The sequence below is a fragment of the Sus scrofa genome, chromosome 3 (genome assembly GCF_054392235.1).
Source record: "Sus scrofa isolate SSC_HxYL_T2T_F1_AM1 chromosome 3, Sscrofa_HxYL_maternal_Yorkshire_Landrace_v2.0, whole genome shotgun sequence".
Lineage (NCBI taxonomy): Eukaryota > Metazoa > Chordata > Mammalia > Artiodactyla > Suidae > Sus > Sus scrofa.
The window spans coordinates 56,341,485-56,368,509 of NC_139385.1; the positions used below are offsets into that span (position 1 = coordinate 56,341,485).

At 45.5% G+C, this 27,025-nt stretch overlaps 1 protein-coding gene across 1 annotated transcript in view; it reads right to left on the reverse strand.

Moving 5' to 3' along the window:
• The window catches only part of MERTK (MER proto-oncogene, tyrosine kinase), a 132,112-nt gene that overhangs the window by 74,916 nt on the left and 30,171 nt on the right, over positions 1–27,025 (reverse strand). The window contains exons 3-4 of the mRNA XM_021087030.2: positions 12,486–12,586; positions 7,813–7,986 (exon numbers count right to left, since the gene is read on the reverse strand). Coding sequence (XP_020942689.1) covers positions 7,813–7,986; positions 12,486–12,586 — 275 coding nt within the window. The remainder of the gene's footprint in view (positions 1–7,812; positions 7,987–12,485; positions 12,587–27,025) is intronic.

Genomic DNA, 27,025 nt, shown 5'->3' on the forward strand with positions numbered 1-27,025 from the left:
CATAGGAATCTGGGTCAAACCTGACTACAATTCTTAGAGGACCTCCTGGGAAAACAGGGGTGAATGTGGCTTGTTGTGGGGGAAGGACATTGGAAGCAAAGCTCTGGGGAATATTCAGCAGTGTGCCTTTCAATGGAGGTGGCCATTTTGGGAAAATCTGGCCCCACCCATCACTGCTGAGAATCCCCAGGCCAAACAACAATCCAGGTGGGATCATAGCCCCACCCCTCAGTAAACAGGCTGCCTAAAGACCCCCCAGAGCACAGAGCCGCCTTTAATCCCATCCAGAGACGAAGCCCCACCCACCAGAGGGAAAGGAATCAGCTCCACCTACCAGTGGGCAGGCATAAGTTCCTCCCATCAGGAAGCCTACAGCAAGCCCCTGTACCAAATTCAGCCACAAGGGGGGCAGACACCAGAAGTAAGAGAGGCTACAACTCTATTATCTGTAAGAAGGTCACCACACCAAAAACCTATAGAAATGAAAAGACAGAGAACTATAACTCAGATGAGGGAGAAAGAAAAAAACCCCAGAAAATCAGCTAAGCGATGAGGAGATTCTCTGCCTCCAGGAAAAAGACTTTAGACTGTTGATGCTGAAGATGATGCTAGACACCAGAAATAAACTGTAGGCGAAAATGGATAACTTACATGAAACACTGAGCAAAGAGATACAAGATATAAAATTTAAATAAGAAAAGATGCAAAATACAACAACTGAAATAAAAAATTAACTAGAAGCAGCTAACAGCAGAATACAGGAGGCAGAAGAACAAATAAGTGAGGTGGAGGACAGATTAGTGGAAATTATGGATATGGAACAGAAAAAAGAAAAAAGATTGAAAACAAATTAAGAGAGTCTCAGAGAACTCTGGGACAACGTTAAATGCACCAACATGTGTACCATAGGGGTGCCAGAAGAAGAGAGAGAGCGAAGGGGACAGAAAAAATATTCCAAGAGATAATAGCTGAAAACTTCCCTACCATGGGAAAGGAACCACCCACTCAAATCCAGGAAGCACAACGAGTACCATATAAAATAAACCCAAGGTGGAACACCCTGAGACACATATTCATCAAACTGACCAAAATTAAAGACAAAGAGAAAATCTTGAAAGCAGCTAGGGAAAAGAAACAAATAACATACAAGGGAACCCCAATAAGGTTATTGGCAGATTTTTCAGCAGAAACTCTGCAGGCCAGAAGGGAGTGGCATGATATACTTAATGCGATGAAAGGAAAAAACCTCTAACCAAGATTACTCTACCCAGCAAGGTTCTCAATCAGATTTGAAGGAGAAATCAAAACCTTCACAGATAAGCAAAAGTTGAGAGAATTCAGCAACACTAAACCAGCCTTACAACAAATACTAAAGGAACTTCTCTAGGCAGAAAAGAAAAGACAGCAACAGGAAACAAAAATTCCACAAATGACAAGGCTCACCAGTAAAGGTATATATACAGTAAAGATACGAAATCATAGACACACAATTATGCCACTAAAATCAGAAATCATGAGAAGAGAAGGGTACAAATGCAGGACACTGGAGATGCACTTGCAATTAAGAGACCAACAACTTAAATCAATTTCATATATATAGAGAGACTCATATCAAAACTTCAGAATAACTGCAAACCAAAAATCTACAATTGATACACAAACAAATAAGAAAAATCAACTCAAAGACAACACTAAAGATAGTCATCAAACCACAAGAGGAGAGAACAAGAGAAGAAGGGAAGAAAAAAGAGCAACAAAAACAAATCCAAAGCAATTAATAAAATGGTAATAAGAACATACATATCAATAATTACCTTAAATGTTAATGGACTAAATGCCCCAACCAAAAGACATTATAGACTGGGTGAATGGGTACAAAAACAAGATCCATATCTATGCTGTCTTCAAGAGACCCACTTCATTCTAGGGACACATACAAATTGAAAGTGAGAAGGTGGACGAACATATTCCATGCAAACAGGAATCAAAAGAAAGCTGGAGTAGCAATACTCATAACAGACAAAATAGACTTTAAAATGAAGAATATTCTGGAGTTCCCATCATGGCACAGTGGTTAACAAATCTGACTAGGAACCATGAGGTTGTGGGTTTGATTCCTGGTCTTGCTCAGTGGGTTGAGGATCCGGTGTTGTCATGAGCTGTGGTGTGGGCTGCAGATGTGGCTTGGATCTGGCATTGCTGTGGCTCTGGCATAGGCCAGCGGCTACAGCTCCGATTCAACCCCTAGCCTGGGAACCTCCATGTGCCATGGGAGCAGCCCTAGAAAAGGCAAGAAAAAAACACACAAAACATTAATTAAACAAAATGAAGAATATTTTAAGGGACAAGGAAGGTCACTACATAATGATCAAGGGATCAATCTAAGAAGAAGATATAACAATTTTAAATATCTATGCACCCAACAAAGGTTCACCACAGTATATAAGGCATCTGCTAACAACCTTAAAAGGACAAATTGACAATAACACAATCATAGTGGGGGACTTTAACACCCCACTTACAGCAATGGACAGATCAACCAGACAGAAAATCAATGAGGAAACACAGGCCCTGAATGAAACATTAAACCAGATGGACTTAATAGATACTTATAGAACATCCCATCCAAAAGCAACAGAATACACATTCTTCTCAAGTGCACATGGAACAGTCTCGAAGATTGATCATATCCTGGGCTACAAATCCAACCTCGGTAACTTTAAGAAAATTGAAATCATATCAAGCACCTTTTCCGACCACAATGCTATACGACTGGACAACAACAACAAGAAAAAAACTGTAAAAAACACAAACACATGGAGACTCAACAACATGCTACTAAACAACCAAAGCATCACTGAAGAAATCAAAGAGGAAATTAAAAAATACCTAGCCGCAAATGACAACGAAGACACCACACTCCAAAACCTATGGGATGCAGCAACTGTTCTAAGAGCAAAGTTTGTAGCAATACAAGCCCACCTCAGGAAACAAGAAAAAACCCAAATAAACAAGCTAACTTTACATTTAAAGCAGCCAGAGAGAGAAGAACAGACAAGACCTAAAGTTAGTAGAAGGAAAGAAATCATAAAGACCAGAGCAGAAATCAATGAAATAGAAACAAAGAAAACCATAGAAAAGATCCATGAAATGAAAAGCTGGTTCTTTGAAAAGATCAACAAAATTGATAAACCCCTAGCCAGACTTCTCAAGCAAAAAAGACAGAGGACTCAAATCAATAAAATTAGAAATGAAAAAGGAGAAGTAACAACGGACATCACAGAAATACAAAGGATCATAAGAGACTACTATATGCAACTATACGCCAATAAAATGGAAAACCTAGAAGAAATGGACAAATTCTTAGAAAAGCACAATCTTCCAAGACCGCAACAAGATGAAATAGAAAAGATGAACGGACCAATCACAGGAACTGAAATTGAAACTGTGATTAAAAAACTTCCAATGAACAAAAGTCCAGGACCAGATGGCTTCACAGGCAAATTCTATCAAACATTTAGAGAAGAGTTAATACCTCTCCTTCTGAAACTATTTCAAAAAATCACAGAGGAAGGGATACTCCCAAACTCATTCTATGAGGCCACCATCACCCTGATACCAAAACAGGACAAAGATTCCACAAAAAAAGAAAACTACTGGCCAATTTCACTGATGAACACTGATGCAAACATCCTCAGCAAAATACTAGCAAACCCCATCCAACAATAAGAAAGAACTGGAAATTTTTATTCCAGCCAAAATCTGAGAAGAGCATCTCTGAAAGTTCTGAGAAATATTCTGCCACGTAGAAGTCAAGATGGTTTATCTGTTTTTTGAGTCAGAGGGCTGTACATCAAATGCCATATTATCGAGTTTACATAATCCAGATCTAAGGTCCATCGTGGTGGGTCATGTGACCCCTCGGATCAAGTACGAACGTTATCTTTTTTTTTAATGGTTGCACCTACAACACATGGAAGTTCCTGGGCTAGGGACTGAATCTGAGCTGCAGCTGCAACCTACACCACAGCTGCAGCAATGCTGGATTCCTTAACCCACTGAGCTGGGCCAGGGGTTCAACCTGCACCTCCACAGTGACCGGGCCACTGCGGGCGGATTCTTAACCTGCTGTGCCATGGCAGGAACTCCAGATACATTATCTTTCAGGAGTTGTTTTTTTTTTTTCCTTTCTTTTATTTTATTTTTTTGGCTTTTCAGGGCCACACCCACAGCATATGGAGGTTCCCAGGTTAGGAGTCAAATCGGAGCTGTTGCCACCAGCCTACACCACAGCCACAGCAACGCCAGATCCAAGCCTCGTCTCCTCATCCGTTTCTGCTGCACCACAATGAGAACTCCCTCAGGCATTGTCTTTTGATACTAGAAGAACATTGCTCTTTTTGGTGAAGCAGGTATTCCTGCTGATGGGAGAGGCCTGATGGATGCATAACACAGATACACAATGCAGAGTGGGGGAGAGAGGAGGCAGAGAAGAATTTTTATGTTTAAATTTTTCTTGTCTTGCCATAAAATATGAATTTTATTTCACACTACCAAACTCTTTCGGGAAAGAGAAGAGGTGTGAACACTTTCAAACTAGTCTTAAGAGGTCAGTAATACCCCTACAGTAAAAAGAGTTTCTTGTTCCAGGAACACACTGATGTGACAGGGGGTGACACACCCTAATCCCACATATCAGGGCAAGGGAGGGCATCCTGTGCTTGGAACACTCCCAGACCTCACCCTATGTGCTCCTTTGTAAAATAAATAAATAAATAAATATATAAATAAACTAATGGTAAGTATAGCACTTTCCTGAGTTCTGCAAGTTGTTCTAGCAAATTATTGAACCCGAGGGGTCATGGGGACATCCAAATTTACAGCCAGTCAGTGGCTTAGGGACCCCTTGAGACTTGTGGCTGGGAGCTGAAGTGAGGGCAGTCTTGTGACATGTTGTCCTTAAACCCGCGGGGACTGCACCAAGTCCTATAATCAAGATCAGAACTGACTTGCAGTACAGAGGCGGCGTTACCCCAGAACAAGGATAAACACAAAAATCTTTTACTAAACATTAGCAAATGGAATCTACCACAATGCATCATGACAAATGTTAAACCAATGTTTAGCCCCGGAAGGCAACATTGGTTTAACATTTGAAAATCAATGTAATTTGCCATATAAAGAGAAGAAGGGAGAAAAACCATAGGATCATCTCACTAGATGCTGAGGTCTGACAAAATGAATATACACTTTTCTGATTTAATTTATTTAAATTTCAAGACCATGGAGTTCCCGTCATGACTCAGTGGTTAACGAACCCGACTAGCATCCAAGAGGACAGCCTCGCTCAGTGGGTTAAGGATCCGGTGTTTCCGGGAGCTGCGGTGTAGGTCTCAGACGTGGCTCAGATCCCACGTTGCTGTGGCTGTGGTGTAGGTTGGCAGCTATAGCTCTGATTGACCTCCTAGCCTGGTAACCTCCATATGCCATGGGTGTGGCCCTAAATAGACAAAAAAAAAAAAAAAAGAGAGAGAGAGAGAGAATAAATAAATTTCGAGAACAGGCAAAATTAATCTATGATAATAGACATCAGAACAAGGTTACCTATGGGAGGTGGGGGCTGATTGGAAGGGAGCAAGAAGGAGCTTCCTGGGTTGATGGCAATGTTCTCTGTCTCGACTGAAGTGGTGGTTCCGTGAGTGTCTACATTTATCGTAACTCATTGAGTTGCGCACTTAAACTCCATGCATGTAACTGTTTGTCACTTTAACCTATTTATTTAATTACATGCCCCATAAATCTTTCTTTATGGGACCCTCCTCTTCATCCTAGAGAAGGTGGAATGTATTTTTTTTTAAATTGATTTTGGACAAATAAATTATCTGATGATCAATTCCTTGGAGGAACTCAAAGAAAACTCAGAGGAAGGCAGAGACAACCATAATATCCCTCGTGGAATCCGGAATAAGAAAGGTGATTCAGATTCAATACCTCAGGCTAACAACACTCGCTGATCCATCCTCACCATAAATACTCAGGGAGTATTACCATGAGTCAGGCACTGTTTTGGGAGAGACAAACTCCTTGTCCTGATGGAGCATGTGTTCTCTAAGACAGGCAGGGAGACTAAACAAATAAACAGGGCAATTACAGATGTGACCAGTGCAGTGAAGGACGCCCACAAGAATATGTGCCTGGGAGTCCATAAGGCGGCGGGGCAAGGGGGGGAGGGAAGGACAGGAGAGAGTTAAGAGGGACCGACCGGAAAGGCCTCTGTGCAGAAGTGATATTTGAGATGTGTCATGGGATGAAGGGCAGATGGAACAACGTTGTAGGCAGACAGAAGAGAAAGTGCAAAGGTCCTGAGGCAGGAAGAAGGGTGATGTTTCCGAGAAAAGGAAAAACAATCACTGTGACTGGTGCTTAATAAGCAAGGAGGAAAGAGGGGGAGGGGTCTGGTGTGGGGAGTTGAGTGAGGACCAGAGCACACAAGACCTATGAGCCGGGGCAGGAAGGACTCTGAGCAACAGCCAAAGATACCAGAAGCCACTGAAGGTTTTTTGCAGGTGGGGGACATGGTCTGCCAATGATGACAAGAGTGGGGGCAAGACTGGAAGCAAAGAGGCCAGTTAGGGAGCTACTACAGTGCGGGTGGCAAGAGCTGATGGTGACGGGGACCAGGGCACTGCAGCAGAGATGTAGAAAAGATTTCAGATGCTCTGTATGAGCAGAACAGACAGGACCCGCCGATACATCTAACATGGAAAATGAGAAGAAGGAAAGATGAGCAAATGGTGACATCACTTACTCAGATGGGGCGTTCTAGGGCAGAGCAAGGCTGGAAGGAAAATCAAGAATTTCATTTTAAGACACCTCCATATCCAGTAAGTGGAAATGCCAAGCAAGGAGCTTGAAACTCAGGAGGGAGGTTTGAGCTGGGGATACAAAGTTCAAGGTCATTGTCACACAGATGGTCGTGAAGCCGGGGGTCCAGAGGAACTCTCCCAGGCAGAAGTGCCTCAGAGGGAACAGAAGCGGGTCCAGGGCTGAGCTCCAGGGTACCCCCACATTCAGAACTTCTGTCAAGGGCAGAGGGAGAGCAGTGAGGCGGGAAGGAAGTCAGGAAGACCATGTTTCCATTAGGTTCCCTCTCGCTTACAGCAGTCCTTTCCAGAACATTTGCTGAGTGTGTGGAGAAAGGAAGGACTGGGATGGGGGGGTGGGACAGCAACCTTGCCAGAGGCTGCTGGAAGATGCCATGACAGGAGCCAGAATCAAAGCCCACTGGATTTGGCAGCACGGAAACATCAATGGCACTGACCTTAAGAGCCCTGTCGTAGCAGGGACGGGAAGGAAGCCAGGGCACGCCCATTCAGATGGAAATCAGATGACTGCTGACCGTCAGGGCAGCCACTACCCCACAATGACTCAATCCTCCCACAGCCTCCCCCATGACCAATGCATTTTCCTTGCGGCCAAACCTCACTGAGGTCTTCACATCGATGGTTCCTGAAATGCAAGACCTGCCAAGCCAGCAAGGCCACAGCTGCCAAAGATTCTGGCCACTTTGCCAACTTAACCAGAGACACTTGTGGAGGGCACATCCTTACACCCTAACCCTGTCGGGTGACTTCTGACCCCCAAGATTCCCACCTGCCTCTCCACCGACCTGGCCCTCCCCTGCGCTGCCACACACCTGTGTCTTCATCGTCTATTACTGCTGGCTGCGATGCACTGTCGTGGTCACCAAACTTTTGCTCCCTTCTTCTACTAGGGAGAAAATAACACGTAAGCCACACAACTCAGACTCACCAGGAACAGTCAGGACGGAGGGGGATTTTTCTGGAAGTTCATTAACACGGCTGCTGTTCTGAACCCAGAAAATGTTGACGGGCTCGGGCGGGCCCACAGCCTGACAGGTGAGGTTGAAGGCTGTGTTTTTGGTGACATTCATACTCTCAGGCTGCCTCGTAAAGTGAGGAAGTCCTGCAGAGGAAAAGTCAAATGAAAGAAGGTTTTAGATCCATAGGCAAAGGCACAGCCCCCAGGGGAATGGAAACCACACCAGGACTTGGCAATAGACGCTTTCTCTGGACACCACTCAGGTGTGACATGGCAAGCGTTCACCTCCCCGAAGGTGGCTAAGAAAACACAGAGGCTAATTCCTACCAGTCTAGCTCCAGCTGGCTTTCTAGGATACTTTCTCAAAGGAGTTGTAAGGATGATTCAGAACTGGTTTTTCCAGAAGGCAGGCCTGGCAGTTCTCAAATTAGGTGTTGCTCAAACTCCTGGGACAGGCTGGCAGGTTTTCAGGATTTCTTACCAATAGACACAAAAGAAAAACAAAGCCACGTAACAGCCCTGCTCTTTTTTTTCTAAACTGAAGTACGGTTGATTTACAATGGTGTGTTAGTTTCAGATGTTGTACAGCAAAATGATCCAGTTTTTTAAATATATATATATATAAAATATATATTTTTTCAGATTTTCCATTTTAGGTTATTACAAGATACTGAGTACAGTTTTCTGTGCTATACAGTAGGTTCTTATTTACCTATTTTATTAGAGTAGTGCGCATCTGTGAAGCCCAGCTCCTAGTTAATCCCTCCCCCTCCTTTCCTCTTTGATAACTTTTCTGTCTGTGAGTCTGTTTTGTAAATAAGTTCGATTGTGTCTTTTTTTTTTTTTTTTTTTTTTTTTTTTTTGTCTTTTTGCCATTTCTTGGGCCGCTTCCGTGGCATATGGAGGTTCCCAGGCTAGGGGTGGAATTGGAGCTGTAGCCATCGGCCTATGCCAGAGCCATAGCAACACAGATCCAAGACACGTCTGTGACCTATACCACAGCTCACGGCAACGCTGGATCGTTAACCCACTGAGCAAGGCCAGGGATGGAACCCGAAACCTCATGGTTCTTAGTCGGATTCGTTAACCACTGTGCCACTACAGGAACTCCGATTGTGTCATTTTTTTAGACTCTGCACGTAAGTGATACATATGATATTTCTCTTTGTCTGAAGTACAAAGGCTTACTTCACTTTGTATGATAATCTCTAAGTCCATCCATGTTGTTGCAAATGGCATTATTTCATTCTTTTTTAATGGCTGAGTTATATTCTATTGTATCATGTACCACATCTTCTTTATCTATTCATCTATTAATGGATACTTAGGTTGCTACTAAGTCATGGCTATTGTAAACAGGGTTGCTATGAACACTGGAGTAAAGGTATTTTTTCTTTTTTATATGTAATGATTTTTATTTTTTTCCATTATAGTTGGTATACAGTGTTCTGTCAATTTTCTATTATACAGCAAAGTGATCCAATCACGTGCACACACGCGCGCGCACACACACACACATTCTTTTTCTCACATTATCCTCCATCATGCTCCATCACTAGTGACTAGCTATAGTTCCCAGTGCTATACAGCAGGTTTCCATTGCTTATCCATTCCAAATGCAATAGTTTGCATCTATTATCGCATCTATTAACCCCAACAGGTATCTTTTCTTTCCTTTTTTTTTGCTTTTTAAGGCTGCACTTGCAGCATATGGAGGTTCCCAGGCTAGGGGTTGAATCGGAGGTACAGCTGCTGGCCTACGCCACAGCCACAGCCACGCCAGATCCTTAATCCACTGAGCGAGGCCAGGGATTGAACCCGAAACCTCATAGTTCCTAGTCGGATTCTTTTCCGATGCACCACGACAGGAACTCCCCAACAGGTATCTTTTCAAATGAAAGTTTTCATCTTTTCCAGATATATGCCCAGGAGTGGAATTGCTGGGTCATTGGTAACTCTATTTTGAGTTTTATAAGGAACCTCCATACTGACCTCCATAGTAGCTGCACCAATTTACATTCCCACCAACGGTGGAGGAGAGTTGCCTTTTCTCCACACCAGCTCTGGCATTTATTATTAATAGACATTTGATGATGGATGATGGTCATTCTCACTGGTGTGGCCTGTCCATTTTTGAGGACAACCTATTGGGTATGAGACTCCCAGGTGGGTGATAATCAGTTTTTTTTTTTTTTGTCTTTTGTCTTTGTTGTTGTTGTTGTTATTGTTGCTATTTCTTGGGCCGCTCCCGTGGCATATGGAGGTTCCCAGGCTAGGGGTTGAATCGGAGCTGTAGCCACCAGCCTACGCCAGAGCCACAGCAACGCGGGATCCGAGCCGCGTCTGCAACCTACACCACAGCTCATGGCAACGCCGGATCGTTAACCCACTGAGCAAGGGCAGGGATCGAACCCGCAACCTCATGGTTCCTAGTTGGATTCATTAACCACTGCGCCACGATGGGAATTCTGTGATAATCAGTTTTAAAACCTGTACCCTTGTATGCAGCTGAACACTTTTCTGAGCACTTTCTCATGAAAATAGTGTAGACAGTTACACAGTTACAACCCCAAGATCTCCCACTTTGATTCCAGAACCAGGGTCATAGGGAAGTTAAGAATAGCTCAGAGAAAGCCAGTTGGTACTTATTTCGGGCATGTGCCAAAAATTTAACATATCAAGCTAACTGGCATTTAAATTGTGTTCTTGGGGGACTGGGAATTCACAGATCTGGTCCCAGCAGGAATGAAGTGGGAGTGTAAAATGAGATTCCTCTTTCATGTTTCGAAGTTTTGCAAAACTCCGTTTGGACCTAACTCGTTCCTGCCTTGGGCATTTTTTCTGGGATTTTACAAGTGAAATGTCCTCTGAATAGTTTTCCCAGATTAGCGGCAAAAGTAGGAACCTCCCTTCTGGCTGTGGCCAAGAGAACCCTGTGGTGGTGGCTGTCCAGCCTGTGATGGGCTTAAAGCAAAGCTCCAAAAAGAGACTCCTGCGAGGAGCCTCCTGCCCTCAGGCCTCCTGCGGCATTAGTGGGCATCAAGTTTCGATGCGTGAAAGAATGGACAGCACAACAGCCTTTTTTTTCTTTTCTTTTCTTTCTTTTTCGGCTGCCCTGCAGTATATGGAGTTCCTGGGCCAGGGATCAGATCCAAGCAGCAGCTGAGATGTAAGCTGCAGATTCTTAACCCGCCAGATCCTTCCTTAACCCGCTGTGCCACGTTGGAGATGAAACCCGAGTCCCAGTGCTTCCAGGATGCCACCTGTCCCGGTGTATCACAGAGGAAGCTCCATAGCAGCCTTTTTGGTGGGAGAGCTTCGAGCTGAACTTCCCTGAAAAAGCTAACCACCTGCCCTAAAGCCTGCCATGAGGAGGGTCAGGAGAAAACAGAAAAGCGGTTGTTCTGATGGCTTTGCTGATGGGGTACCTCAGAGAGAAGGGATGCAGAGATCCTGGAGGGCAGGCTCTGGGACAATGGGGCGTGGCCACCTTGGGTGATAATGAAGATGTTTCCTCCTCCTTCCCTTCCCGGACCCCGAGCCATACCCACAGCATGTGGCAGTTCCTGGGTCAAGGATTAAACCCGCACCACACGGACAACACTTAGATCCTTAATTTACTAGGCCACTGGGAAACTCCCTCAGAGCCTTTCTTGACAGGTCCTGCCATTGCTGAACCAGTCACGCAAATTCTGGGATGCTGGATGTGGGCTCAGGTGACCTCGCTCACAATCCCCACTAGGGTTCAAGTTCCTTGAGAGCAGATACCGCCTTCCCCTTGCCTGATGGCCCACTTCTTCCTGCCCACCTCCCCAAGCCCATCTTGTCATGGCACGTAATTGCACTGAATCATGCACCTGCCAAATCGTAGGACCTAAAAAGGAATCCCAAGCCGAGCCACTGGCCCAATCCAAGACAACAGCTCACTCTCCTCAGTGTCACCATCCGCATAAGCAAGACAGGAAAAGATGCTGAATAATTCACAAATTGGCACTTGATCAGGTGGGTAGTATCTAGTGTCAACTCTGAGAACTGGATAATAAAGCATGCACTTTGTTTTCTAAAATAGACTTCAGGTTTTTACATTGTAAGTAACCTTAGGACAAGGAGGTCCCTAATCTCTTTTCATCTCAGCCATAGCACCTAGGATAGAGCTAACACTTTAAGAATTGAGTTGCGGAGTTCCCGTCGTGGCGCAGTGGTTAACGAATCCGACTAGGAACCATGAGGTTGCGGGCTCGGTCCCTGCCCTTGCTCAGTGGGTTAACGATCTGGCGTTGCCGTGAGCTGTGGTGTAGGTTGCAGACGCGGCTCGGATCCCGCGTTGCTGTGGCTCTGGCGTAGGCTGGTGGCTACAGCTCCGATTCAACCCCTAGCCTGGGAACCTCCATATGCCACAGGTGCAGCCATAAAAACAAAAAGATAAAAAAGAAAAAAGAATTGAGCTGTTTCATAACTCCCTAAAGTCTAAAAAGAAGATGGCCTTGTAAAATGCCAGGCCTTATGGATTTGCAAGGTTTGCACACATGCAGACTTACAAATGGGCATGCCAAACTCTGGAGTTTTATACACAGACCAATGAATGCAGGCTTTAAAATAAACTGCCCTGTGGCACACAGACACCCCATGGCCTCTGCACTCACCTTGAACTTCGACGTAGATGGGGTCAGACACGATTTCTTCATTGTTGATTTTCATCTTACAGATATATGACCCATTGTCTGAACGCTGCACACTGGTTATGCTGCAGAGAAAAACATGAAGATATTTACAGTGACAACCTTTTAAGTTGCCACACTAGGAATAGAACATTCTTCAACCTCTGTCCTTCTCTGTGATGATTAACTTTGTGTATCAAGATGGTGAGGTCATGGTGCCCCAATAATTTGGTCAAACGTTACCTAGACATAAAGATTTTAATGTGGTTAACACTGAACTCAGCAGACTCCAAGTAAAGCAGATTACCCGCCATCACAGGGTGGGCCTCATTTAGTCAGTTAAATATCTTTTTTCTTTTTTTGCTTTTAAGGGCCGCATCTGCAGCCTGTGGAGGTTCCCAGGCTAGGGGTCTAATCAGAGCTGTAGCTGCCGGCCTACACAACAGTCACAGCAGGATCCAAGCTGTGTCTGCGACCTACTCCACAGCTCATGGCAAGGCCGGATCCTTAACCTACTGAGTGAGGCCAGGGATCGAACACACAACCTCATGGTTCCTAGTCAGATTCATTTCCACTGCACCATGACGGGAACTCCCAGTTAAATGTCTCATAAGCATAGATTAAGGTCCTTTGAGCAAGAGGGAATTCTGCCTCCAGACTGCCCTTGGGACTTAAGGCTGCAATGTCAGCCCTTCCCTGGGTCTCCACCTGATACTCCACAGATTTTAGATGTGGCAACACCCGCAGTTACATTAGTCAATCCTTAAAATAAATTTCTGTGTGTGCGTGAGTATCCTACTGGCTCTGTTTCTCTGAAGAACTCTGACTAATGTATATGTTGTCACTTGCCTGGATTTCCATGGAGGGCTCTACACCAGGGCTCTATCAGAGCACAGCCCCTCAAGGCATTTTGCAAAAGCGTGGGAGTGGTTTTAGATAATCCCAATAACTAGGGGGCCACATGGTTTTTAGGGTCCAGGACAACTTTTCCAGATCCAAATGACCTTCTGAGACCAAAAGCTAATCCCTCTGTACATACACACAAAGTATATTTTGTCTTTTTAGGACCGCATCCATGGCATATGGAAGTTCCCAGGCTACGGGTCAAATAGGAGCGGCAGCTGCCAGCCTGCACCACAACCATAGCAATGCCAGATCCGTGCTGCATCTACGATCTACACCACAGCTCACGGCAACACCAGATCCTTAACCCACTGAGGCCAGGGATCAAACACGCAACCTCATGGTTTCTAGTTGGATTCATTTCCACTGCACCACGATGGGAACTCCCACACAAAGTATTTTGCCTGGTGTTACTATTCACCTGACTCCCCAGGACCATGAAAATGAACGGACAACCACCCCTTGTCCTGTCTGAAACTTTGCTGGGACTCAGTCATCATCTAGGAAATGGATCACTGACAGCATGGCTCCATCTGCAGCTGCTGTGTGCATGCATGCAAGTCTCTGTGGATTTTACTATGTCTCTTGGTGTGGTCATGTCCAGCATGTACATGTCTATTTCCCCCCATTTATTTATTTATTTATTTATTTATAGCTGTGGCACACGGAAGTTCCCAGGCTAGGGGTCAAATGGAGCTGCAGCTGCCAGCCTACACCACAGCCACAGCAACACTGGATTTGAGCCACACCTGTGACCTACACCACAGCTGGTAGCAACATCAGATCCTTCACCCACTAAGCAAGGCCAGGGATCAAACCCACATCCTCATGGACACCGTGTCAGGTTCTTCACCCACTGAGCCACAATGGGAACGCCTCCCCCATTTTTTAAAGTTTTACTGAAGCGTAGTTGATTTACAAGACTGTGATCATTTCTGCTGTACCACAAAGTAATTCAGTTATCCATGTACACACATCCATTTTCCCTCATAGGTGATCACAGAATAGTAGGTAGAGTTCCCTGTGCTATACAGCAAGTTCATACTATTCAATTATAAACCACCCTCCTTTTTGTTTTCCTCATATTACAGTATGAACACGATATGCTATAAAATATCTGATTTAAAAGGTGGCCTTGGCTCTAGGAGGTTCAGAGTCCTGCTTTCCAACGTCTCAACGTGTTTACAAACAGGGGTCACACCACCTACATGAAACTCGCTCTGAGATGGAGTGGGATGGGGTGAGAGAATGAGGAACACTTTGAAATGCTCTCAGATGCTCCCAGAGAGAGGACGCCTTTATAAGCCCCGAAGCCCTGATTTCTTCTCCAGGCATCTGACACAGCAAGAGACCACAACTAAAGGAAAAAGGGAAAAGAAGAAAAACCTGCCTTGCCAGCAGCTTGCTGCCCAATGTAACTTACTCACCCCAAAGCAAAATAAAACCTGCACGCATGTCAAAGGCTAAAGCTTGAGACTTAAAAGAGATCGGGGAGTTCCCGTCATGGCGCAGTGATTAATGAATCCGACTAGGAACCATGAGGTTTCAGGTTCGATCCCCGGCCTTGCTCAGTAGGTTAAGGATCCTTCGTTCCATGAGCTGTGGTATAGGTCTCAGACACGGCGGCTACAGCTCCGATTAGACCCCTAGCCTGGGAACCTCCATATGCCACCGGTGTGGCCCTAGAAAAGACAAAAGGACAAAAAAAAAAAAAAAAAAAGACTTAAAAGAGATCAGGAAGCTGGCAAGGTCAGAGGGGGCCCATCCTGGTCTAGGGCAGCTGCCATGGTTATTAACACGGCACAGTCAGCATTAGGAGCTGACATGTGGCAGTGGGCACCCCTGGCTGGGAGGAGTCAGGGTCCCCTTGGGGGGAAAGCACGGTTTTCAGAACAAACATACAACACTGTAAATACAGCTTCTCCCCAACAACGCCCTTCTGCAGGTCCTTATTAGCCTCTAAGGAGAGTAACTAAATGTACGTCAAAGACGGTATCGGTCAGAACTAGGGGGACCAGAATCACCTTAGTGGTCCCAGGACCCAGTGATGTGACTGTCCCCTGCATTTCCCAATGCACCAGTCTGAGTGGTGTCCCATGGACTGGGACTACTCTGTCTTTCCCTCTCTCCTGATTCCTGTGTAGAAGCCATGTAATTCTGGAGGGCACCTGATGAATGAAAGCTGGACTTGGGGAAGAGGACATAGGGCTCAAGGAAAGGTCAGGTCTCTCTATGCTTTAGGGCAGGAGCTGAATGTTGCAATGCCTGGAGGTCACGGAAAGAAGAAAGAGACCTCATGGGACACATATCTTCAAATAAGGGGCCAGGTGACCCTCCTTTGAGAATCTGCCAGGATGTCATGGTGACAGGGAGGGGCCAAAGAAAGAGGGAGAGAAGCAGGTGCCTCAGATGGTGTGCTGCCCATCGCCCCCGGCTTTCAGTAGCTCCTGCAGTTTCAGCACAGCTGACCAGGCTAGTCTTCTTTGCAGTTCCAAGGGCAACCAAGGTCATGGCTACTGAAGAGAGGGTCCTTTCCATATATTTCACGTATTTACTTTACAAGAGGCGACATTTTCTTGAGGCAAAACCCAGGGAGGGGCTGGACAGAGTAGACAGTGAGACCTGACAGGCCAAAGACACCTGCACCCTCCGATTGTCGGGCTCTGGCTCAGGGTTCTGGACCCTGGTGTTATAGCCAGCTCGTCGCACGACTGAGGGAGCCAGGGACCAGAGAGGGAGGCAGGGCACAGCCTGGGGATGCATGGCACCCCAGGAACCCAGAAACCTGCAGGCACAAATTACAGTTGAGCAGCAAGTCTTGGGTGGCAGAAATCAGACTGCATGGAAGTCCAGGAGTACCTTCAACCAAGTGGCCAGGAAAATCCAGGCTGTGGGAGAACAGGAGAATGCAAAGGGACCGGGATTGAAACAAGGTCTTTACTCATTCATGTCAGGCAGGGTTTAGCTTCAGCCAGTGAGAAGGTTGATGTGTCCTCATTTAATTAGCAAATCCAGGTCCATCTCATCTATAGCACAGGAAAGGTTTTTCACAAATAATCCTACTGTGGCTCTCGAGACACCCACGGAAAGGCTTCCATGCTGAAGGCAAGGTGTGGGGTGGGACTGGAGATAGTAAAGTGGTCCCCCATCCCCCTCAATACACACAGAAAGTGCAGGAAGGGCTCCAAGCTCAGAATAGCTATCAAGGCATTCCAAAGACTGAGTAAGGAGTTCCAGAAAGAATGGAGAAAGGAAAGGAGAGGGCCTCATTCAAGAAGATGCCCCAAGGAGTTCCCTCCATGGCTCAGCGGTAACAAACCTGACTAGTATCCGTGAGGATTTGGATTTGATCCCTGGCCTCGATCAGTGGGTTAAGGATCCCGCACTGCAGTGGGCTGTGATGTGGATCATAGACCCAGCTCGGATCTGACAGAGTTGTGGCTGTGGTGTAGGCTGCAGCTCTGATCCAACTGCAGCCTGAGCACTTCCACGTGCCGTGGGTGCAGCCCTAAAAAGCAAAAAAAAAAAAAGGAAAGAAAGAAAGAAAAAGAAAAAGAAAAAAGAAAATGCCCCAAACTGGATATATGGGTCTGTCCTAACCCAGCCCCTTGGTGGGCAGCACAACTAGAGAGGAAAGACCCACCAAGGGGCTTCACCGGGCAATGTCACACACCTATGAGAAAGTGGAGCCCCCAAAAGCTTCCAGAAAAAGGAAAAGCGGGTCATTTGCCAGTGAATCAGAACAGCATCACACTTCTCAAAAACAACTCTGGAGCAAAAAGGAAATAGATCGATGACTTCAAGATGAGAACAGGAAATTATTTTCCTTTTAAATTCTGCATCTGGCCCAAACTACCTCAAGGTGGGGTAGGAAAAACAGGGCCATTTTCAGACATGCAAAGGGCCCAGGAAGCTAGCAGAGGGTGGGATCCAGGCTAATGCCAAGGACAAAAGCCAGGAAGGGGGAGGGGAGGCTGAGCTCCAGGAAACAGAAGCTCGAAAAGCAGGAGGCAAGAGGGTCACCCAAATGTAAGCAAAGACGACTCAGCTAAGCCCCAGACCTGTAGGGCCACCTGCATGGGCTGGAGCAGAAGCGACAGCTCCAGGAAGGGCACCTCCAAGGACAAACACCAGTCCGGAGAACTTTGTCCTTCTGGGAAGAGGTGTGTGTTTTTCTGTAGAGCTTAGTGTAGAGTGAGGGACTGAAACTTAGACAATGAAGCCAGTAAACTTACAGGCAAGGAAACTATTAAATTCAGCACAATCAGGGAGTTCCTGTCATGGCTCAGTCGCTAGCGAACCCAACTAGCATCTGTGAGGACATGGGTTCGATCCCTGGCCTTGCTCAGGGGGTTAAAATCCGGCGTGGTCGTGAGCTGTGATGTAGGTTGCAGATGCGGCTCGGATCTGGCATTGCTGTTGCTGTGGTGTAGGCCGTGGTGGCTTCAGCTCTAATTAGACCCTAGCCTGGGAACCTCCATATGCTGCGGGCGCAGCCTTAAAAAGACAAGAGACAAAAAAAAAAAAAAGATAAATAAATTCAGCACAATCAAAAAGCTCTATACGAACACAGTGAATAATTACAGTTGACAATGATGTGATTCAGCTGAAAATAGCATGTCCATGGCCACCAAAATTGTGACCTCTAGGTACTGATTTAACCAGAGCTGTGAGTAATATTCCACTCGCATAGAATTAGATTAACATACCCTACTGGGGCCTGGTATGGGCATGCAGGCAAGCACACATGCGAACACACACACACACACACACACACACACACACACAAACACACACACACACGACTCATGGATTCAATATCTCTGGAAAGCTAACCAATAGATGTGTAACCTCAGCTCCCCATTGGGAAAGAGCTGGGAGCTAGAGCAGGATAACTTTGGAGGCAGACTACTTTACCATGTGTAGGCACTGCTTAAAAAAAAAAAAAAAAAAAGGTATAAAAATTCCATCAGATTTTGGTCAAGTATCTGAATGGAAGACAACCAAAGAAACCATAGACTCAGCCACGGCGTCTAGACAGGAACCACCTGGATAGAGCCACAGGGTCAGCAGCTGCAAAAGCCGGTCACACCAGGGCCCCACAGCTGGGTTATAGCCCCAGGACTGCCTGCAAGGAGACACAGCGACTCCTGTCCGTCAGACCTACGACAGCCAGGCTGGCCTTCTCAGAAGTGGCTTGCAAGGGGAAACTGAACTCTCGAGTCTTCTTAAAAGAAATACAAAAAAGGACCGATCTTGGATGATTCCAGTTGAACACCTAGTGTTGTCACATTCATAGAGAAAGAATGTGGACCAGAGGTTCCCACAGGATGGAGGGGAAGGGAGGCAGGGCGTGAGTGTTTTCTGGGTGTGGAGTTGCAGTTGGACATGATGAAAAGCCTGGAGATGGATGGGGGTGACAGTGGCATAACAATGCGAATGGACTCAAGGCCATTGACTTGTATATCCCCAGAGGGTTAAAGTATCAAGGTTTATGTTATGGATATGTTATTACAATAAAAAAATTAAAAATGGAAAAAATCTTTCTTCCCTTTTTTACAGTTAATTTACAATGTTGCATTAGTTTCAAGTGTACTGCAAATGATTCAGGTATACATATATAAAAATATATTCTTTTCCAGATTCTCTTCCATTACAGGTTAGTCCAAGATATTGAGTAGAGTTCCCTGTGCTGTACAGTAGGTCCTTGTTATTTACCTATTTTATAAAGAGTAGTGTGTATCTGTGAAGCCCAAATTTCTAATTTATCTCCTCTCCTCCCCTTGGATAACTGTAAGTTTGTTTTCTATGTCTCTGGGTCTGTTTCTGTTTTGTAAGTAAGTTTCTTTGTATCATTTTTTTAGAGTCCACATTTAAATGATATCATATTGGTCTTTGTCAGACTGACTTAGTATAATCACCTCTAGATCATCCATGTTGCTGCAAATGGTAACATTTCATTTTTTTATGGCTAATATTCCTCTGTATGTATGTACGTGTGTGTTTGTGTGTGTGTGTTTGTGTGTGTGTGCATCTATACCACATCTTCCTTTATCCATTTGCCTGGTGACAGACACATTAGGTAGCTTCCATATCTTGGCTGTTGCCAAGAGTGCTGCTATGAACATCAGGTCTCTTTTTGAAATAAAGTTTTCTCCAGATATATGCCCAGGAGGGAGATTGAGGGATCATATGCTAATTCTATTTTTAGTTTTCTAAGGAACCTCCATTCTGTTTTCCACAGAAGCTGCACCAATTTACAGCTGCACCTCCAACAGTGTAGGAGGGTTCCTTTTTCTCTACATCTCTCCAGCATTTATCATTTGTAGACTTTTTAATGATGGCCATTCTGACCTAATGTGAGGTGATATCTCATTGCAGGATTTATTATTTTTTTTCCTTTTATGGCCACACCTGAGGCATAGGGAAGTTCCCAGGCTAGGGGTCAAACCGGAGCTGTAGCTGCCGGCCCAGCCCATAGCCAGGCCGGATCTGAGCCACATCTGCAACCTACGCCACAGCTTAAGGCAACACCAGATCCTTAACACACATCCTCATAGACATTATGTCAGGTCCTTAATAGGCTGAGCCACAATGGGAGCTACTCATTATAGTTTCTAAAGAAAAAGAAAAAAAAAAAAAAAAAAAAAAAAAGGAGTTTCTGTCATGGTGCAACGGAACCGAATCCGACTAGGAACCATGACGTTGTGAGTTCAATCCCTGGCCTCGCTCAGTGGGTTAAGGATCTGGCATTGCCCTGAGCTGTGGTTTAGGTCACAGATGTGGCTTGGATCCTGTGTTGCTGTGGCTGTGGTGTAGGTCAGCAGTTGTAGCTCCAATTTGACCCCTAGCCTGGGAACCTCCAGATGCCACAGGTGTGGCCCTAAAAAGCGGAAAAAAAAGAAGAAGAAGAAAGAAAGAAACTTTCAAAAGATTTACAAAGATCCACTGATAAGCATCCTGTTTTAACCTGCCATAGCTCCAACAGTACTGACAGGATAATACAGATCCCTTAAGTTCCAGGATCTTGCACAAAATCTGAGCCAAAAGGAAGTCTGAATATAAAGCAAGTCAAAAACACAAAGGGACCTATGGCTAAAAATAATTTTTCCAGCTGACGGTTTGGCTCAAGAAATTATGTTCTTACTTTCTAGATGTTTTGCTGACTTCTCATGTGCGATTCCATTTTTGGGTCACCAAAAGCAGCAGGCAGCACCACAAAGAACATCAGGCAGACCCCCACCCCTTCCCCTGGGGCAGGCTGTGGTGAGGGGCTCAGCACACAACGCTTGCAGGGGGGTCCCACCAACAGCAGCATCTCAGGCGCCAGGAGCCCAGAGGGACTCAAACTACCCACTTAACATCTTTATAAAGGAAATGTACTAAGCAAGTAAAATCCTTTCAGCTTGAGTTACTGGGAAGGATGCCAGTTGAAAGAGCACTGGGATTCCCTAGACTATGAAGAAAACAAACGTCAAATACTTTCCCTTCACCATAAATCACCCACTATCTAAATCTGCAGGGCCTGTCAGTTTCCTGGAGCAGAAGCTTTTGGTTTTGCTTAAGGATGGGTCTCCCCAAGACTTCTGATCTGAAGGCTGGTGCCTTCCTGGAAAGCTTTCCCACCTAAGCTGTAGAGCTTTTTACAACCTATAGCAGACTTTGGAGCTAACTCTGTCCCACCAACGACACCCTCCCTTTGAGACTCCAGGGGAAGGGTGTGGCTAAGCAACGTTCCAGGCTGGATGGATGGACATGCTGTGGTCTAACCCCATATCAGGTCCAGGTGGGGCTGGATGCTGGTTGGAGCACCAAGGGGGACTCAGCCTGGTGACAAGTCCCACTGTGGAGGCCAAGCAACTGCTTCTGACTGCACCATCCAGGACTAGGTAAGGGGTGGGGGGCGCAGGGCAGGGGGTAAATAGGATGGCGGTGCAGATTTTCAACATTAATCACCAAGCCATCTTATGAATTAGAAGTACTCCCACCTGCTAACAGATGCTGAGTGCTCCCTACACCCACTGATGGAAGATGACTCTTGAATCTACCAATAATAATAGAGCTCTAAGTGAAATAGGGGAAAAAATGTGACCTATTAGCATAGAAAGGACCCAGCTCAAGAAGGCATCTGGATGGGGAGGTCTCCTATCGGTCATTTTATTTTATTTTTTGTCTTTCTAGGACCACCCCCACAGCATATGGAAGTTCCCAGGCTAGAGGTCCAATCGGAGCTGTAGCCGCTGGCCTACGCCACAGCCACAGCAACGCGAGATCCAAGCTGCATCTGCAACCTACACCACAGCTCACGACAACACGGGATCCTTAACCCACTGAGCAAGGCCAGGAATCGAACCCGCAACCTCATAGTTCCTAGTCAGATTCGTTTCCGCTGCACCACGACGGGAACTCCTCATATCAGTTATTTCTTCTCTTGTATATACCACCTCGCTTGGCATTTGGAAAATAATTGTTAACGTTTATAAAGGGAACATTTAACTTTATAAAGGGAAAACTTTATAATGCCATTTGCACTCCTGTATAATTGAATCCGTTTTACCATAGCAAGTTACAAGGACACATTCTAGTCATAAAAATATTTCAAAGGCTTTTAGTAACATAGGGAAATGTTCATAATACAATGATAAGTGCATGAAACAAGAATTGTCTATGTCCTAAATACTAATTTGATGTCAAGAATCTTAGATTTACACATGCTTGGAAAAGTTTTCTTAGGATCATGGGACATAATTTCCTTTTCTGTATTTGTTTGGTATTTTCCAAGTATTTAATGAAATATATACACTACCATTAAAACAACTTAAAAATGCATAAACACAGGAGCTAAGAGCAAGCAGAGTCAAAAATCTTTTGGGGGAGTTCCCATCTTAGCTCAGTGGGTTAAGAACCTGACTAGTATCAATGAGGATGCAGGTTCAATCCCTGGCCTCGCTCAGTGGGTCAAAGGATCTGGTGCTGCCATGAGCTGTGGTGTAGGTAGCAAACGAGGCTCGGATCTAGCGTTGCTATGGCTGTGGTGTGGGCTCACAGCTGCAGCTCTGATTTGACCCCTAGCCTGGGAACTTCCACATCCTGCTGCCACCAGTACAGTCCTAAATAAAGAAAAAAAAATCTTTTGGGGACACTATCACGGATGATGCCAAAACAAATCTCCTTTAGCCTTTCCAGAGTACACGGGATTCGAACTGAACTGCCTGTGAGTTTACTGATACTGTCCCACTTGCCCACAACCAGTTTCAATAAACTGAGGTTTGACTATAAGACCTGGTTGTCCCAGAGCAGCAGAAGTGTCCTTGCCTTAGTTCTAGTGCTAGGTCCTCCTCGCCTAAAGGCAACGTTACCTAAACTCATCAACACCACCCAGCACTTCTGCACTTGATGTTTGAGTATCCCCTCCCCTGCATTCTGTTCACAAGTGCAAGGAGGAGGACAGGGCTGGTTTTTTATTGTATTTTTTGCCCCATTTTCCCTGAGAGTTCCTTTTTTAAATTTTTTTTTAAAGTATAAAAAGTGTACAATGTTGTGTCCATTTCTGCTGAACAGTCATACATACATACATTCTTTTTTATGATATTCTCTTCCATCATTCTGGATGTTTTTTAACTAGCAGACAGTTGCCTGTGTTGTGATTCAGAAAAAAATCTCTACTCCTTGTGTCTAAAATGTCACCAGTGAATGTAAAAGGCTTCCTCAGTGTAAATTACTCATCATATTCTTTTCTTTGGAAAAGAGAGAGTAATATGACAGTCACTCTGGGAAAGAGGAAGGCGTCACAGAGATGAAAGTTCCAGTGCATTACATCTGCACACCGAAACCATACCTTCAACTAGGACAGGTCATGTTTTAAGATCAAAGGCCAGGGAGTTCCCATCTTGGTGCAGGGGAAACAAATCCAACTAGGAACCATGAGGTTGGGAGTTCAATCCCTGGCCTCGCTCAGTGGGTTAAGGATCCAGCGTTGCCGTGAGCAGTGGTGTAGGTCGCAGACGTGGCTCGTATCTGACATTGCTACGGCTGTGGCATAGGCTGGCAGCTGTAATTCTGATTCGACCCCCTAGCCTGGGAACCTCCATATGCTGCAGGTGCAGCCCTAAAAGGACAAAAGACCAAAAAAAAAAAAAAAAATCAAAGGCCAGATGCTTGACTAACCCCAGTTTTTAAAATGAGGAGTTTGGGAGTTTAAGTGTAGGGTGGACAGGAGGCACGGGTCCGTATGATGTGAAAAAGAAAACATGAACCAGCATGAGGCTAAGAGAGCTAAATATGGCTTCCACAATCCTATCAGGCTCCAGCAAATCACGACTGCTTTGTATTTAAAGCATGAGTGCAGGTATACACTGCGGGCTTTGCAATACAGAGACCTCGTCATTTCAAAGCTCATGTCCATTCTCCCCAACCCCCTTCTGTTCTGGCTGAGCTTGTAGCCTGTGGAAGTTCCCTGAGCAGGGACTGAACCTGCACCACAGCAGTGACCACCCTCTGAGCCACCCAAGGACTCCCTGCCCTTTCTTATTGTAACGACACCTTGTAGAAAATTGGTTCCATGATCTAACTTAAAATACTTTCTGTTTCTCTTCTTCTGACCCTTCTGATGTTCTTCTGACATCTACATTTTGCACATTCCCTTAAATAAACATGGTCCATACAGATACTGTTAGGGGCAACTCCAAAAAAAACCTGCAGGCTAATGAATTCCTGATAAAACCAGCCATTGAAAGCCTAGAACTAGTTTTTAACTCTTCACTGTTTCTGGGAACCACAAGGGATTAGGGTCCATGATATGTGAGAAGACTTACTGGACGGGTGCAACTCAGGCTCCCTGTTTAAGGATGACCAGTTGACTATCTAGTGACCCTGGCCACGCCACCCTACTCAGGGGGACCTCAGGGTCCTCATCTAAAAGACACCAAATTTAGGCTCTCCAACATCCTTCTCTCTTACAAAGATCATACAAATATTGATCACCTTGATCAAGTCACTATAATTCACTGAATCACTCCTCAGCTACTGTGCCAGCTGAACATTACTTTAATAAGGCTGAAGAGTATTATAAATGCGGACTTAGCGTTGTTCCAAACATCACTCAGCACAGCTGAGAGTTCATCCTGCAAGAATTCTGATCACTAAATTTGCTTAGTTTGGAGGTCAAATATTTTCCCCTTCAGAATGAGTTTATGAGAGTTAACCTGAATATATGCAAAAGTATACATTTTTCTCTAGAAATATCACCCAGCCATCTTTTGAAATCTAAAGACAGAAGTTTAAAATAAGACACTTTCTCTAAGTTTGAAAACTCTCCAAGTCCTTCCTTCCTTCCCTCCCTCCCTTCCTTCTTTCCTTTTCCCTTCCCTTCCTTCCTTCCTTCCTTCCTTTTTTCTTTTTATAGCTGCACCTGCAGCATATGGAAGTTCCCAGGCTAGGAGTTGAATCAGAGCTGCAGCTGCTGGTCTGCATCACAGCAGCCACAGCAACGCAGGATCTGAGCTGCATACGTGACTTACGCCATCACTTGTGGCAACACCGCATCTTTAATTCACTGAGGCCAGGGATTGTACCTGCAACCTCACGGAGCAGGTCCTTAACCCGCTGAGCCACAGTGGAAACTCCAAAATACTCCAAATCTTTTGAATATCTCATGGCCCCTTAGAGCACACCTGGAGCTGCCAAGCAAGTGGTCCAAACCTATCTCCCTGGCAAGAAGACCAGGGAAGATGCGGCAGCCCATCCATGGTCTCACAGGGGCCAGTGGCGGGACCCCCCATATCTCTGCCCAGATATGCTTTCCCCCTAAATGACACTGGATGAGACCCATATGCCAGCTTTTTGTTTCTATAAGCCTCTAAATCTTAGACATTATGAAATGGTGATTTTACTTCGCCCATCAGAAGCTGTGTCTACGTAATGGAAAAACAACCACGTTTTGCAGTTGATGGAGAAAAAAGTATAGTCAAGTCTCCCGACTGGTCTCAGCCACTAGCTGAGAATGGCAGCCTGAGAGACTCAGCCAGGGTTTAAGTGGACCAAAGGAAAATGCTTGTTGTGTCTTTGCCCTGATGATGACCAAACTGATAATTTGGAAAAAAATGCCCCCCCCCCCAAAAAAAGAGGGGGTATCTTATGGACATGGTGACACATCACTCTAACTGGAGTTGTCAGGTTTGTGGTAACTCTGGGGTGGCTGTCTGAAAAGGAAACATGAAATGATTCACCAAGAGTGAATCAGTTTGGAACTGGCCCAAGCATCAGGTTGGAAAAAGTGAAAACATGACAGATCAAAGAGGGCTCCCCTCTGGGTGGAACCCCAGAGAGAAGCCTCTTGCATCAACTCTGCCTGGTTCTGACCTCATTCTGAGCTTCTAATGACCACAGGTCCACCTAAGTCTAAAACTGTACAGGCAAGGAGGATCTGTTATAAAAACAAACAAACAAACAAACAAAACCCCTCCCGGCTAAGAGGAAAGAAGAGAGAATGAAAAAGGATGATGAGAAGAGAAGCAGCTGTCTCCCTGTCTCCAGCATCTGCGGTATAAGGTCTCAATTCTTGGGACCCTGGGTTATTCCAGATTCGTGTCCTGGCCTGGCTTATCCTTGTCACTCCCTCATCTCATGCAGCCTGCCCCTGTCAACACGAAGCAGAATGCTGAGATGGTGAGCCAAGTGGCTGAAGATCTACCTCAATTCCCCAGGCTGCAGACTTTCCACCTTCTCCCTACTTCAACATGCATGCGGGCAACATTCGTACCATGATCTGTAGCAGCAGCGGGAGTTGGGAAAGGGGAAGGGGGGAGGGAGGGAAGGGAGAGGGGGAGGGCAAATGAAAGGGTAAAGGGTTGCATTGCTTTACAAGCTCCATGCCTACCAGGTGATTTAGAGGTGTCCTCATGCCCAGTAGGAACCCTGTTCTCACTGTGGGAACTCTTGAGTCAAGAAGGACTTAACAGAACTTGCAGGTCAGTGGGGAAGAGCATCTGATCAAATGTTCCACTGGGGTCAACATCCATTTAAAAGAGATTGGCAGAGTTCCCATCATGGCTCAGTGGTTAATGACCCCGACTAGGAACCATGAGGTCGTGGGTTCGATCCTTGGCCTTGCTCAGTGGGTTAAGGATCCGGTGTTGCCATAAGCTGCGGTGTAGGTCACAGACTCAGCTCAGATCCTGCGTTGCTATGGCTATGGTGTAGGCCGGCAGCTATAGCTCCGATTAGACCCCTAGACTGGGAATCTCCATATGCCATGGGTACGGCCCTAGAAAATAAAAATAAAAATTAAAAAGTAAATAAAAATAAAAACAGGAGTTCCTGTCGTGGCGCAGTGGTTAATGAAACCAACTAGGAACCATGAGGTTGTGGGTTCGGTCCCTGCCCTTGCTCAGTGGGTTAACAATCTGGCGTTGCCGTGAACTGTGGTGTAGGTTGCAGACGCGGCTCAGATCCTGCGTTGCTGTGGCTCTGGCTTAGGCTGGGGGCTACAGCTCCGATTTGACCCCTAGCCTGGGAACCTCCATATGCCGTGGGAGCGGCCCAAAGAAATAGCAAAAAGACAAAAAATAAATAAAATAAAATAAAATAAAAAGAGATAGGCAATACAATCGGCTGTTGACCTA